We start from the raw sequence: 14,704 nt of genomic DNA on the forward strand, positions 1-14,704 counted from the left end.
AGCATGAGAGCAGGTCCGTGAGTGCAGATCAGTGCAATGCGAGTGCAGGTCAGTGAGTGCAGGTCAGTGAGCATGAGAGCAGGTCCGTGAGTGCAGATCAGTGCAATGCGAGTGCAGGTCAGTGAGAGCAGGTCCGTGCAACGTGAGTGCAGGTCAGTGCAATACGAGTGCAGGCCAGTGCAACGCGAGTGCAGGTCAGTGCAACGTCAGTGCAGGTCAGTGCAGCGTGAGTGCAGCGTGAGTTCAACGTGAATGCAGGTCAGAGCAACGCAAGTGCAGGCCAGTGCAACGCGAGTGCAGGTCAGTGCAACGCGAGTGCAGGTCAGTGCAACGCGAGTGCAGGTCAGTGCAACGCGAGTGCAGGTCAGTGCAACGCGAGTGCAAGTCAGTGAGCATGAGAGCAGGTCCGTGAGTGCAGGTCAGTGAGTGCAGGTCAGTGCAACGCGAGTGCTCACTCACCCTCCCTGGGAAGAAGTTGCTGTTCTTGAGCTTGCGCAGGAAGAATGCGATGAAGAATGTACCCGCCATGAGTACCAGGGAGAGTAGAGCGGTATTTGGCTGACCTGTGAGCCGTGGGGATAGGAATTGGTCAGTCCCGTTACCCAGAATGCCATGGGTCACATTCAGGGGCCCGGAGCCAGTTCCGTTTGGGGAGCTGCAGTTAGTGAGTGGGTGCTCCTGGAAAATCTGAAACGCACAGCAAAGGGGCGGGGCTTTGAGGAGGGGAGGGGCAGTGAGAAGGGGGAGGGGCACTGAGGAGGGGGATGGGCACTGAGGAGTGGGAGGGGCAGTGAGGAGGGGGAGGGGCAGTGAGGAGGGAAAGGGCCACACTAAGGCGAGGGGCAGTGAGGAGGGGGATGGGCACTGAGGAGGGGGAGGGGCAGTGAGGAGGGAAGAGGGGGGGGAGGGGGGGGAGGGGGGGAAGAGGGGGGGGAGGGGGGGAAGAGGGGGGGGAGGGGGGGAAGAGGGGGGGGAGAGGGGGGAAGAGGGGGGGGAGAGGGGGGAGTGGGGGAAGAGGGGGGGAGGGGGGGAAAAGGGGGGGAGGGGGGGAAAAGGGGGGGAGGGGGGGAAAAGGGGGGGGGAGGGGGGAAAAGGGGGGGGAGGGGGGGAAGAGGGGGGGAGGAGGGAAGAGGGGGGGAGGGGGGGGAGGAGGGAAGAGGGGGGGAGGGGGGGGAGGAGGGAAGAGGGGGGGAGGAGGGAAGAGGGGGGGAGGGGGGGGGAGGGGGGAAGATTGGGGGAGGGGGGGGAGGGGGGAAGAGGGGGGGAAGAGGGGGGAGGGGGGGAAGGGGGGGAAGAGGGAGGGAGAAGGGGGGAAGGGGGGGAAGAGGGGGGGAAGTAGGGGAAGAGGGGGGGGGGAGTGGGGGGGAGGGGGGAAGAGGGGGGTGAGTGGAAGGGGGGGAGTGGGGGGGAGGGGGGTGAGTGGAAGGGGGGAAGAGGGGGAGGGGGGGGAGGGGGGGAAGAGGGGGGGAAGTGAGGGAAGAGTGGGGGAAGAGGGGGGGCAAAGTGGGGGAAGAGTGGGGGGGAGTGGGGGAGTGGGGGGGAGTGGGGGAAGAGGGGGGAGTGGGGGGGAGGGGGGGAAGACGGGGGGAGGGGGGGAGGGGGGGAAGAGGGGGGGAGGAGGGGAGGAGGGGGGGAGGAGGGGGGGGAGAGGAGGAGGAGGAGTGGGGAGCCACGTCTCACCTTGAAGAGTTTGTAGAACGTCTCGTAGATGAAGATGAGGGAGATGAGGATAGAGAAGATTTCCTGCGTGAAGCGCGAGACGAATCGCACCAGGAAGCTGCCCTCACAGGCCACCATACTCACCACGATCACCACCAACCACACCCCGATCCACACGCGTCCCACCAGGTACTCCAGGCCGTTTGCCGAGCAGAACTGGGGGCGCAGGGTGGGAGTGTATAACATATCCCAGAATCCTTCACTCTCACGCTCCTCGCATTCTCATAGCACGCTCCCGCCCCCTCGCGTACCCTGTCCCCTTGCACACACCGCACCCTGGCACACCTCCACGCATACCCCCGCCCCCTCGCGTACCCTGTCCCCTTGCACACACCGCACCCTGGCACACCTCCACGCATACCCCCGCCCACTGGCATACACTCGCCCACACACCCGCCCCCTCGCACAATCCCACACACCCTCGCACGCATCCGCCCTCCCGCACACCCCAGTCCCCACACCCCCTAGCACACCCTCGTATGCACCCGCCCCCGCACACCCTTGCTGCCGCACCCTCGCACACGCTTGCACGCTCCCCAACCCCCTCGCACATCCTTGCACGCTCCCGCCCCCTCGCTCTCGCTTGCATGCTCTCCCGCCCCCTCACACGCTGCCCCGTGCCCTCGCACACCCTTGCACGCCCCCGCGCCCTCGCACACCCTTGCACGCTCCCTGGCCCCCTTGCACACCCTTGCATGCTCCCCCGCCCCCTCGCACACCCTTGCACGCTCCCCCGCGCACAATCCCACCCACTCGCACCCTCCCCCTCGCATACCCTTGCACGCTCCCCCGCCCCCTCGCACGCTCCCCCGCCCCCTCGCACACCCTTGCACGCTCCCCCGCGCACAATCCCACCCACTCGCACCCTCCCCCGCCCCCTCGCACGCTCCCCCGCCCCTTCGCACACCCTTGCATGCTCCCACTCCTTCACACGCTCCCGCCCCCTCGCACACCCTTGCCCCGTCGCACACACTCGCCCCTTGGCACAGCCTCTTACGCACCCGCCCCCCGCACACCCCTGTCCCCTCGCACGCTCCAGCCCCCTCGCACACCCTCACACCCCTTCGCACGCTCTCACCCCCTCACACCCTCCCCCGCCCCCTCGCATACCCTTGCACGCTCCCCCGCCCCCTCGCACGCTCCCCCGCCCCTTCGCACACCCTTGCATGCTCCCACTCCTTCACACGCTCCCGCCCCCTCGCACACCCTTGCCCCGTCGCACACACTCGCCCCTTGGCACAGCCTCTTACGCACCCGCCCCCCGCACACCCCTGTCCCCTCGCACGCTCCAGCCCCCTCGCACACCCTCACACCCCTTCGCACGCTCTCGCCCCCTCACACACTCCCTGGCTCTCTTACACTTTGCACACTCCTCACCATGTAAAACGCCTCCTCAAACACTAGCAGCGGCCCAGAGAATCCCACTACAAGCAGCGGCTGCGCCCCCAGGAGGCAGAATACCACCCCCTGCAAACAGGTGCCGATAATCAGCTCTGAGACCCCAATCAGGCCGCCGGTCTTCTCACCTGAGAACCGGGAGAGAGGGGGAAAGTCAGAGGGGAGGAGGGGGAAGAGGGGGAAGAGGGGGAGGGAGAGGGGGGGAAGAGGGGGAGGGGGGGGAAGGGGGGGAAGAGGGGGAGGGGGGGAAGGGGGGGAAGAGGGGGGAGGGGGGAGGGGGAAGAGGGGGGAGGGGGGAGGGGGAAGAGGGGGGAGGGGGGAGGGGGAAGAGGGGGGAGGGGGAAGAGGGGGGAGGGGGAAGAGGGGTGAGGGGGAAGAGGGGGAGGGGGGGGAAGAGGGGGAGGGGGGGGAAGAGGGGGAGGGGGATGGGGCGGAGGGAGTGAGGGGAAGCGGAAGAGGGGGGGAGAGGGGGAGAGGTGGGGGGGAGGGGGGAGAAAGGGGGGAGAGGGGGGGGGGAAGAGGGGGAAGGAGAGGGGGGGATGAGGGGGAGGGGGATGGGGCGGAGAGCGTGAGGGGAGTGAGGGGGAGGGGAAGAGGGGGGGGAGAGGGGGAGAGGTGGGGGGGAGGGGGGAGAAAGGGGGGGAGAGGGGGGGAAGAGGGGGAGGGATAGGGGGGGAGTGGGGGGGGAAGGAGAGGGGGGGAGGAGCAGGGGGGAAGAGGGATGGGGCGGAGGGGGGGAAGGGGGGAGAGGGGGGGAAGGGGGGAAGAGAGAGGGAGGGGGGAGAGGGGGGGAAGGAGCGGGGGGAAAAGGGGGAGGGGGGATGGGGCAGAGGGGGGAGGGGGAGAGGTGGGGGAAGGAGCGGGGGGAGGGAGGGGGAGGGGGGAGGGGGAGAGGTGGGGGAAGGAGCGGGGGGAGGGATGGGGGGGAAGGAGCTGGGGAAGGAGAGGGGGGGAAGGAGCAGGGGGGAAGGAGAGGGGTGGGAAGGAGAGGGGTGAGAGAGGGGGGAGGAAGGAGAGGGGAGGGAGAGGGGGATGGAGAGGGGAGGGAGAGTGGGAGGGAGAGGGGGGAGAGGGGGGAAGAGGGGGAGGGAGAGAGGAGGGAGGGGTCACTCACCCAGAAGCCCCCCGAATGTGATTGCAGGGGAGAGCGCGGCGAAGTAAATAAAGATAATGGCTGCCATGCACTGTGCGTTCAGAGAGTCGCGGAAATCACTGACATATTTGGGGTACCGTCGCTGGATGTCTCGGATCAAACCCCCAAAGGGTCTCCCCGTCCTCCGTAGGGGGTCGTCCTCCCCTCCCCCCACTACAGCTGTCATCCGGAGGAGGACTGGAGAAAGAGGGAGAGGGAGAAAGGGTGAGAATTGCCAATAAAGGTGAGAAAGAGGGAGAAGGTTCGAGAGTGTGTGTGTTCGAGAGAGTGTGTGTGTGTGTTCGAGAGAGTGTGTGTGTTCGAGAGAGTGTGTGTGTGTGTTCGAGAGAGTGTGTGTGTTCGAGAGTGTGTGTGTGTTCTAGAGAGTGTGTGTGTGTTCGAGAGAGTGTGTGTGTTCGAGAGTGTGTGTGTGTGTTCTAGAGAGTGTGTGTGTGTTCGAGAGAGAGTGTGTATGTTCGAGAGTGTGTGTGTGTGTGTTCGAGAGTGTGTGTGTGTGTTCGAGAGTGTGTGTGTGTGTTCGAGAGAGTGTGTGTGTGTTCGAGAGAGAGAGTGTGTGTGTTCGAGAGAGAGTGTGTGTGTGTTCGAGAGAGTGTGTGTGTGTGTTTGAGAGTGTGTGTGTGTTTGAGAGTGTGTGTGTGTGTGTGTTCGAGAGAGTGTGTGTTCGAGAGAGTGTGTGTGGGTTCGAGAGTGTGTGTGTTCGAGAGAGTGTGTGTGTGTTCGAGAGAGTGTGTGTGTGTGTGTGTTTGAGAGAGTGTGTGTGTGTTCAAGAGAGTGTGTGTGTGTTCGAGAGAGTGTGTGTGTGTTCGAGAGTGTGTGTGTGTTCGAGAGAGTGTGTGTGTGTGTTCGAGAGTGTGTGTGTGTGTGTTCGAGAGAGTGTGTGTGTGTGTGTGTGTTCGAGAGTGTGTGTGTGTTCGAGAGTGTGTTTGTGTGTGTGTTCGAGAGAGTGTGTGTGGGTTCGAGAGTGTGTGTGTTCGAGAGAGTGTGTGTGTTCGAGAGAGTGTGTGTGTGTGTGTGTGTGTGTGTGTGTGTTCGAGAGAGTGTGTGTGTGTTCGAGAGAGTGTGTGTGTGTTCGAGAGAGTGTGTGTGTGTTCGAGAGAGAGAGTGTGTGTGTTCGAGAGAGAGTGTGTGTGTGTTCGAGAGAGTGTGTGTGTGTGTGTTTGAGAGTGTGTGTGTGTGTGTGTTTGAGAGTGTGTGTGTGTGTGTTCGAGAGAGTGTGTGTTCGAGAGAGTGTGTGTGGGTTCGAGAGTGTGTGTGTTCGAGAGAGTGTGTGTGTGTTCGAGAGAGTGTGTGTGTGTTCGAGAGAGTGTGTGTGTGTTCGAGAGAGTGTGTGTGTGTGTGTTCGAGAGAGTGTGTGTGTTCGAGAGAGTGTGTGTGTGTGTTCGAGAGTGTGTGTGTGTGTGTGTTCGAGAGTGTGTGTGTGTGTGTTCGAGAGTGTGTGTGTGTTCGAGAGAGAGTGTGTGTTCGAGAGAGTGTGTGTGTGTGTTCGAGAGAGTGTGTGTGTGTGTGTGTTTGAGAGTGTGTGTGTGTTCGAGAGAGTGTGTGTGTGTGTGTTTGAGAGTGTGTGTGTGTGTGTTCGAGAGAGTGTGTGTGTGTGTGTTCGAGAGAGTGTTTGTGTGTGTTCGAGAGAGTGTGTGTGGGTTCGAGAGTGTGTGTGTGTGTGTGTGTGTTCGAGAGTGTGTGTGTGTGTTCGAGAGAGAGTGTGTGTGTTCGAGAGACAGTGTGTGTTCGAGAGACATTGTATGTGTTCGAGAGAGAGGGTTTGAGAGACAGTGTGTATGTTCGAGAGACAGTGTGTGTGGGTTTGAGAGAGAGGGTTTGAGAGAATGTGTGGGTTCGAGAGAGAAGGTTCGAGAGAAAGTGTTTGGGTTAGAGAAAGGGTTTGAGAGAGAGTGTGTGAGAGAGGGAGAGACAGCACAGATAGGGTGTGAGAGAGAGACAGCACAGACAGGGTGTGAGAGAGAGACAGCACAGACAGGGTGTGAGAGAGAGACAGCACAGACAGGGAGGGGAGAGAGAGACAGCACAGACAGGGTGTGAGAGAGAGACAGCACAGACAGGGAGGGGAGAGAGAGACAGCACAGACAGGGTCTGAGAGAGACAGCACAGACAGGGAGGGGAGAGACAGCACAGACAGGGAGGGGAGAGACAGCACAGACAGGGAGGGAGAGACAGCACAGACGTGGACGGGAGAGACAGCCCAGACGTGGCGGGGAGAGACAGCACAGACATGGAGGGGAGAGACAGCACAGACGTGGCGGGGAGAGACAGCACAGACGTGGCGGGGAGAGACAGCACAGACGTGGTGGGGAGAGACATCTCACTCTTATCCTGGGGGGAGCTTGGCTCCTCGTGGCCTCTCCTCTCCTGCCCGTGGCGTCTCTTCAGCATCTCCCTCTGGAATAGAGCCACGGAGCGCAGAAGCTCCTCCCCCTGCACTTCGGAGGGTGGCAGTACCACGCTGCAATCCAGGAACTCATTAATAGCGCTCAGCAGGTCCTGCCGATCGTCAGCCAGGTACGCCGCCTCGTGGAAGGGCTGAGGGAGGGGAGACACGGGGGGGAGACAGGGGGTGAGACACGGGGTGAGACAGGGGGGGAGACACGGGGTGAGACAGGGGGTGAGACACGGGGTGAGACGGGGGGAGACATGGGGTGAGACACGGGGTGAGACACGGGGTGAGACAGGGGGAGAGACAGGGGGAGAGACAGGGGGAGAGACACGGGGTGAGACAGGGGGTGAGACAGGGGGAGAGACAGGGGGAGAGACACGGGGTGAGACAGGGGGTGAGACACGGGATGAGACAGGGGGTGAGACAGGGGGAGAAACACGGGGTGAGACGGGGGGGAAACACGGGGTGAGACAGGGGGAGAGACACGGGGTGAGACAGGGGGTGAGACACGGGGTGAGATGGGGGGAGACACGGGGTGAGACAGGGGGTGAGACACGGGGTGAGATGGGGGGAGACAGGGGGTGAGACAGGGGGAGACACAGGTGAGACACGGGGTGAGACAGGGGGGGGAGACACGGGGTGAGACGGGGGGAGACATGGGGTGAGACACGGGATGAGACAGGGGGGAGACAGGGGGTGAGAGAGGGGAGACACGGGGTGAGAGAGGGGAGACATGGGGTGAGACAGGGGGGAGAAGAGCACTGAGAGAGGGATGGGCAGGGGAGGAGGAGATGGGGGGAGAGGGACAGGGGGACAGGGCGGGGGGGAGAGAGGGACAGGGGAGAGAGAGGGACGGGGGAGAGAGATGGACGGGGGAGAGAGAGGGACGGGGGAGAGAGAGGGACGGGGGAGAGAGATGGACGGGGGAGAGAGAGGGACGGGGGAGAGAGAGGGACGGGGGAGAGAGAGGGACGGGGAAGAGAGAGGGACGGGGGAGATAGAGGGACGGTGGGAGAGAGAAGGACGGGGGAGAGAGTGGGACGAGGGAGAGAGTGGGACGGGGGAGAGAGTGGGACGGGGAGAGAGTGGGACGGGGAGAGAGTGGGACGGGGAGAGAGAGGGACGGGGAGAGAGACGGGGGAGACAGAGGGACGGGGGAGAGAGGGATGGGCAGGGGAGAAGGGGATGTGGAGAGAGGGGCGGGGGATAGGGAGAGAGAGATGGACGGGGAGAGAAGGGGATGGGGAGAGAAGGGGATGGGGAGAGAGGGACGGGGGAGAGAGAGGGACGGGGGAGAGAGGGATGGGCAGGGGAGAAGGGGATGTGGAGAGAGGGGCGGGGGATAGGGAGAGAGAGATGGACGGGGGAGAGAAGGGGATGGGGAGAGAAGGGGATGGGGAGAGAAGGGGATGGGGAGAGAAGGGGATGGGGAGAGAAGGGATGGGGAGAGAGGGACGGGGGGAGAGAGGAACGGGGCGAGAAGGAGGGGGAGAGAGAGGGATGGGCGGGGGAGAAGGAGATGGGGAGAGAGGGACGGGGGAGAGAGGAACGGGGCGAGAAGGAGGGGGAGAGAGAGGGATGGGCGGGGGAGAAGGAGATGGGGAGAGAGGGACGGGGGATGAAGGGGATGGAGAGAGAGGGATGGGGGAGAGAGAGGGATGAATGGGTGAGAAGGAGATGGGGGGAGAGAGGGGCAGAGAGAAGGACAGGGGGAGAAGGAGGGGAAGAGAGAGGGATGGGCGGGGGAGAATGAGATGGGGAAGAGGGAGGGGAAGGGGACGCGGGGAGAAGGGGACGGGGGGAGAAGGGGACGGGGGGAGAAGGGGACGGGGGGAGAAGGGGACAGGGAGAGAAGGGGACAGGGAGAGAAGGAGGGAGAAGGAGGGGAGAGAGGGATTGGCGGGAGAAGGGGATGGGGAGAGAGGGATGGCGGGGGGAGAAGGAGATGTGGAGAGAGGGGACGGGGGATAGGGAGAGAGAGATGGATGGGGATGGGGAGAGAGGGGCGGGGATAGGAGAGAGAGATGGATGGGGAGAGAGGGGCGGGGGATAGGGAGAGAGAGATGGATGGGGATGGGGAGAGAGGGGCGGGGATAGGGAGAGAGAGATGGAAGGGGATGGGGAGAGAAGGGGATGGGAAGAGAGGGACGGGGGAGAGAGGAACGGGGGCGAGAAGGAGGGGGAGAGAGAGGGATGGGGGAGAAGGGGATGGGGCAGAGAGGGGCGGGGGATAGGGAGAGAGAGATGGAAGGGGATGGGGAGAGAAGGGGATGGGGAGAGAGGGGCGGGGGAGAGAGGAACGGGCGAGAAGGAGGGGGAGAGAGAGGGATGGGGGAGAAGGGGATGGGGAGAGAGGGGCGGGGGATAGGGAGAGAGAGATGGAAGGGGATGGGGAGAGAAGGGGATGGGAAGAGAGGGACGGGGAGAGAGGAACGGGGCGAAAAGGAGGGGGAGAGAGAGGGATGGGCGGGGGAGAAGGGGATGGGAAAGAGAGGGACGGGGGAGATAGAGGGACGGTGGAGAGAGAAGGACGGGGAGAGAGGTGGGACGGGGGAGAGAGTGGGACGGGGAGAGAGTGGGACGGGGAGAGAGTGGGACGGGGAGAGAGTGGGACGGGGAGAGAGTGGGACGGGGAGAGAGGGATGGGCAGGGGAGAAGGGGATGTGGAGAGAGGGCGGGGGATAGGGAGAGAGATGGACGGGGAGAGAAGGGGATGGGGAGAGAAGGGGATGGGGAGAGAAGGGGATGGGGAGAGAAGGGGATGGGGAGAGAAGGGGATGGGGAGAGAGGGACGGGGGAGAGAGGAACGGGGCGAGAAGGAGGGGGAGAGAGAGGGATGGGCGGGGGAGAAGGAGATGGGGAGAGAGGGACGGGGGAGAGAGGAACGGGGCGAGAAGGAGGGGGAGAGAGAGGGATGGGCGGGGGAGAAGGAGATGGGGAGAGAGGGACGGGGATGAAGGGGATGGAGAGAGAGGGATGGGGGAGAGAGAGGGATGAATGGGTGAGAAGGAGATGGGGGGAGAGAGGGCGGAGAGAAGGACAGGGGGAGAAGGAGGGAAGAGAGAGGATGGGCGGGGGAGAATGAGATGGGGAAGAGGGAGGGAAGGGGACGCGGGGAGAAGGGGACGGGGGAGAAGGGGACAGGGGGAGAAGGGGACGGGGGGAGAAGGGGACAGGGAGAGAAGGGGACAGGGAGAGAAGGAGGGAGAAGGAGGGGGAGAGAGGGATTGGCGGGAGAAGGGGATGGGGAGAGAGGGATGGGCGGGGGAGAAGGAGATGTGGAGAGAGGGACGGGGGATAGGGAGAGAGAGATGGATGGGGATGGGGAGAGAGGGGCGGGGGATAGGGAGAGAGAGATGGAAGGGGATGGGGAGAGCAGGGGATGGGAAGAGAGGACGGGGGAGAGAGGAACGGGGCGAGAAGGAGGGGGAGAGAGAGGGATGGGGGAGAGAGAGGGATGGGGGAGAAGGGGATGGGGAGAGAGGGGCGGGGGATAGGGAGAGAGAGATGGAAGGGGATGGGAGAGAAGGGGATGGGAAGAGAGGGACGGGGGAGAGAGGAACAGGCGAGGAGGGGGAGAGAGAGGATGGGCGGGGGAGAAGGAGATGGGGAGAGAGGGGCGGGGAGAGAGGAACGGGCGAGTAGGAGGGGGAGAGAGAGGGATGGGGAGAAGGGGATGGGGAGAGAGGGGCGGGGGATAGGGAGAGAGATGGAAGGGGATGGGGAGAGAAGGGGATGGGAAGAGAGGGACGGGGAGAGAAGAACTGGGCGAGAAGGAGGGGAGAGAGAGGGATGGGCGGGGGAGAAGGGGATGGGGAGAGAGGGACGGGGGACGAGGGGACAGGGGAAAGGGATGGGGAGAAAAGGGAAGGGGGGGGAGAGAGACGGGGGGAAGGAGGGAGAAAGGGATGGGGGGAGAGAGAGGGATTGGCGGGGAGAAGGAGATGGGGGGAGAGGACGGAGAGAACGACAGAGAGATGGAGGGGAGAGAGAGGATGGGCGGGAGAATGAGATGGGAGAGAGGGAGGGAAGGATGGGGGGGGAAGAGGGAGGGGAAGGGAACGGGTGGGGGGGGAAGGGGACGGGGAGGGAAGAGGGAGGGGACGGGGGGAAGAGGGAGCGGAAGGGGACGGGGGAGAGGGACGAGGGACGAGGGGACAGGGGAAAAGGGGATGGGAGAGAAAAGGGAAGGGGGGCGAGGAGACGGGGGGAAGGAGGGAGAAAGGGAAGGGGGGCGAGGAGACGGGGGGAAGGAGGGAGAAAGGGATGGGGGGAGAGAGGGATTGGCGGGGAGAAGGAGATGGGGGGAGAGGGACGGAGAGAATGACAGGAGGAGAAGGAGGGGAAGAGAGAGGGATGGGCGGGGGAGAATGAGATGGGGAAGAGGGAGGGGAAGGGGACGGGGGGGGGAAGAGGGAGGGGAAGGGGACGGGGGGGGGGAAGAGGGAGGGGAAGGGGACGGGGGGAGAAGGGGACGGGGGGAGAAGGAGGGGGGGAGAAGGGGACAGGGAGAGAAGGAGGGAGAAGGAGGGGGAGAGAGGGATTGGTGGGAGAAGGAGATTGTGAGAGAGGGAAGGGGGAGAAGGAGGGAGAGAAGGAGGGGGAGAGAGGGACAGAGAGAAGAACAGGGGGGAGAAGGAGGAGAGAGAGAGGGATGGGCGGAGGAGAAGGATATGGGGGAGAGGGACGGAGAGAAAAGGGGACGGAAGAGAAGGAGACGGGAGAGAAGGGACGGGGAGAGAAGGGAACGGGAGAGAAGGAGGGAGAGGGATGGAGGGGTGAAGGAGGGGGACAGAGGAATTGCAGGGGGGAAGGAGATGGGGAGAGAGGGGAAGGGGTTGAAGGGGGTGGGGAGATAAGGACAGGGGAGAAGGAGGGGGAGAGAGGGATTGGTGGGAGAAGGAGATTGGGAGAGAGGGAAGGGGGAGAAGGAGGGGGGAGAGAGGGACAGAGAGAAGAACAGGGGGGAGAAGGAGGGAGAGAGAGAGGGATGGGTGGGGAGAAGGATATGGGGGAGAGGGACGGAGAGAAAAGGAGACGGAGAGAAAAGGGACGGGAGAGAAGGGGACGGGAGAGAAGGGGACGGGGAGAGAAGGGGACGGGAGAGGAGGGAGAGGGATGGAGGGGTGAAGGAGGGGGACAGAGGAATTGCAGGGGGGAAGGAGATGGGGAGAGAGGGGAAGGGGTTGAAGGGGGTGGGGAGAGAAGGACAGGGGGGAGAAGGAGGGGGAGAGGACGGGGGGAGAAGGGCACAGGAGGGAGAAGGGGACGAGGGGAGAAGGGGACAGGGAGAGAAGGAGGGAGAGAGTGGTATGGGGGAGAAGGAGGGGGAGAGAGGGATTGGCAGGAGAGAAGGAGATGGGGAGAGAGGGATGGGCGGGGCAGAAGGGGAAGGGGAGAGGGGACAAAGGGGAGGGGAGAAAGGGACAGGGAGAGAAGGGTGGGGGAAAAGGAGATGGAGAGGAAGGGGATGGAGAGAGAGGGATGGGGGAGAGAGAGGGATGGGGGAGAGAAGGGGATGGGAGAGAGGGACAGGGGGGAGAAAGGGATGGGGGATAAGGGGATGGGAGAAGGAGGGAGAGAGAGAGGGATTGGCAGAGAAGGGGATGGGGAGAGAGGGACGGGGAGAGAGTGGGATGGACGGGGCGAGAAGGAGGGGGAGAGAGGGATGGGCGGGGGAGAAGGAGATGGGGAAAGAGGGACAGGGAGAGAGGGACGGGGGAGACAGGGATGGGGGGAGAGAGGGATGGGGGGGAGAGAGGGATGGGGGGTGAGAGGGACAGGGGGAGAACGGGACGGGGGGAGAGAGGGACGGGGGGGGGGCAGAAGGGGAAGGGGAGAGGGGGACAAAGGGGATGGGGAGAGAGAGAAGGGCGGGGGAGAAGGAGATGGGGAGAGAGGGATGGGCAGGGGAGAAGGAGGGAAGAGAGGGATGGGCGGGGCAGAAGGGGAAGGGGAGAGGGGGACAAAGGGGATGGGGAGAGAGAGAAGGGCGGGGGAGAAGGAGATGGGGAGGAAGGGGTGGAGAAAGAGGGATGGGGAGAGAAGGGGATGGGAGAGAGGGACAGGGGGAGAAAGGGACGGGGATAAGGGGATGGGGAGAAGGAGGGAGAGAGAGGGAGAGAGAGAGGGATTGGCAGATAAGGGGATGGGGAGAGAGGGACGGGGAGAGAGTGGGATAGACGGGGCAAAAAGGAGGGGGAGAGAGGGATGGGCAGGGGAGAAGGAGATGGGGAAAGAGGGACAGGGAGAGAGGGACGAGGGGAGACAGGGATGGGGGGAGAGAGGGATGGGGGAGAGAGGGATGGGGGGGAGAGAGGGGATGGGGGGAGAGAGGGACGGGGGGGAGAACGGGACGGGGGAGAGAGGGACGGGGGGGAGAGAGGGACGGGGGGAGAGAGGACAGAGGGGAGAGAGGGACGGGGGAGAGAGGGAAGGGGGGAGAGATGGACGGGGGAGAGAGGGACGGGGGAGAGAGGGATGGACGGGGAGAGAGGGATGTGCGGGGAGAAGGAGATGGTGGAGGGACGGGGAAGAGACGTGGGTGGGGAGAGAGGGACAGTGGGAGAGGAGGGAGAGAGAGAAAGGAGATGGGGGAGGAGAAAGGAGGAGGACAGAGAGGGATAGTGGGGAGAAGGGGAGGGAGAGAGTGGAGAGAGGGAGGATGAGGAGAAGAGGGAGAGAGAAAGGAGAAGCGGAGAGAAGGAGAAAGGAGGAGGGAGAGAGTGGATAGAGAGAGGAAGGAGAGAAAGAAAGGAGGAGGGAAAGAGGAGGAGCCTATGTCCGGAGGCGGGACCGTGCAGCAGGGGGAGGGGCCTCACCTTGTCAGACATGAGCGTGGATATGGACCTCCCGATCTCGTGGTAGTCCATGTTGGACGTGACTGGTCCGAGCAGCACAAACAGGAAGCGCACGGGGATGGGGGACCTCCAGCACGGAGTCCAACTCCACCGCCTCCTGCAGCCGCACAAACGCCATGGTGGGCTGCTCCAGGAAGTCCACGCAGCCTGGGGGGGGGGCAACGTGAGCGAGACAGCGTGGTGTCACCGACCACGTGAGGTCCACAGCATGGTGCCACCGACCACGTGAGCGCCACAGCATGGTGTCACCAACCACGTGAGCTCCACAGCACAGTGACAGACCACGTGACATCCACAGCATGGTGTCACCGACCACGTGACATCCACAGCATGGTGTCACCGACCACGTGAGCTCCACAGCATGGTGTCACCGACCACGTGAGGTCCACAGCACGGTGTCACTGACCACGTGAGCTCCACAGCATGGTGTCACCGGCCACGTGAGCGCCACAGCATGGTGTCACGACCACGTGAGCTCCACAGCATGGTGTCACCGACCACGTGAGCTCAACAACATGGTGTCACCGACCACGTGACATCCACAGCATGGTGTCACCGACCACGTGACATCCACAGCATGGTGTCACCGACTACGTGACATCCACAGCACAGTGACAGACCACGTGACATCCACAGCATGGTGTCACCGACCACGTGACATCACAGCATGGTGTCACCGGCCACGTGAAATCCATAGCATGGTGTCACCGACCACGTGAGCTGCACAGCATGGTGTCACCGACCACGTGAGGTCCACAGCACGGTGTCACTGACCACGTGACATCCACAGCATGGTGTCACCCACCACGTGACATCCACAGCATGGTGTCACCGACCACGTGAGCTCCACAGCATGGTGTCACCGACCACGTGAGCTCCACAGCATGGTGTCACCGACCAAGTGACATCCACAGCATGGTGTCACCGACCACGTGACATCCACAGCATGGTGTCACCGACCATGTGACATCCACAGCATGGTGTCACCGACCACGTGACATCCACAGCATGGTGTCACCGACCATGTGACATCCACAGCATGGTGTCACCGACCAAGTGACATCCACAGCATGGTGTCACCGACCACGTGACATCCACAGCATGGTGTCACCGACCATGTGACATCCACAGCATGGTGTCACCGACCACGTGACATCCACAGCATGGTGTCACCGACCATGTGAC

General features: G+C 63.5%; 1 protein-coding gene across 1 annotated transcript in view; it reads right to left on the bottom strand.

The window, feature by feature from the left end:
* Window positions 1–459: 459 nt before the first annotated feature.
* LOC142483597 (anion exchange protein 2-like) overlaps window positions 460–14,704 on the bottom strand; it is a gene marked incomplete at its 3' end in the record, with an annotated part of 167,173 nt that continues 152,928 nt past the window's right edge. The window contains 7 exon segments of the mRNA XM_075583610.1: window positions 460–687; window positions 1,681–1,875; window positions 3,097–3,245; window positions 4,232–4,447; window positions 6,592–6,805; window positions 13,481–13,582; window positions 13,584–13,666. Of these exon segments, the coding sequence (XP_075439725.1) occupies window positions 460–687; window positions 1,681–1,875; window positions 3,097–3,245; window positions 4,232–4,447; window positions 6,592–6,805; window positions 13,481–13,582; window positions 13,584–13,666 (1,187 nt within the window).

The sequence above is a fragment of the Ascaphus truei genome, unplaced genomic scaffold (genome assembly GCF_040206685.1).
Source record: "Ascaphus truei isolate aAscTru1 unplaced genomic scaffold, aAscTru1.hap1 HAP1_SCAFFOLD_341, whole genome shotgun sequence".
In the NCBI taxonomy this organism is placed as follows: Eukaryota; Metazoa; Chordata; class Amphibia; order Anura; family Ascaphidae; genus Ascaphus; species Ascaphus truei.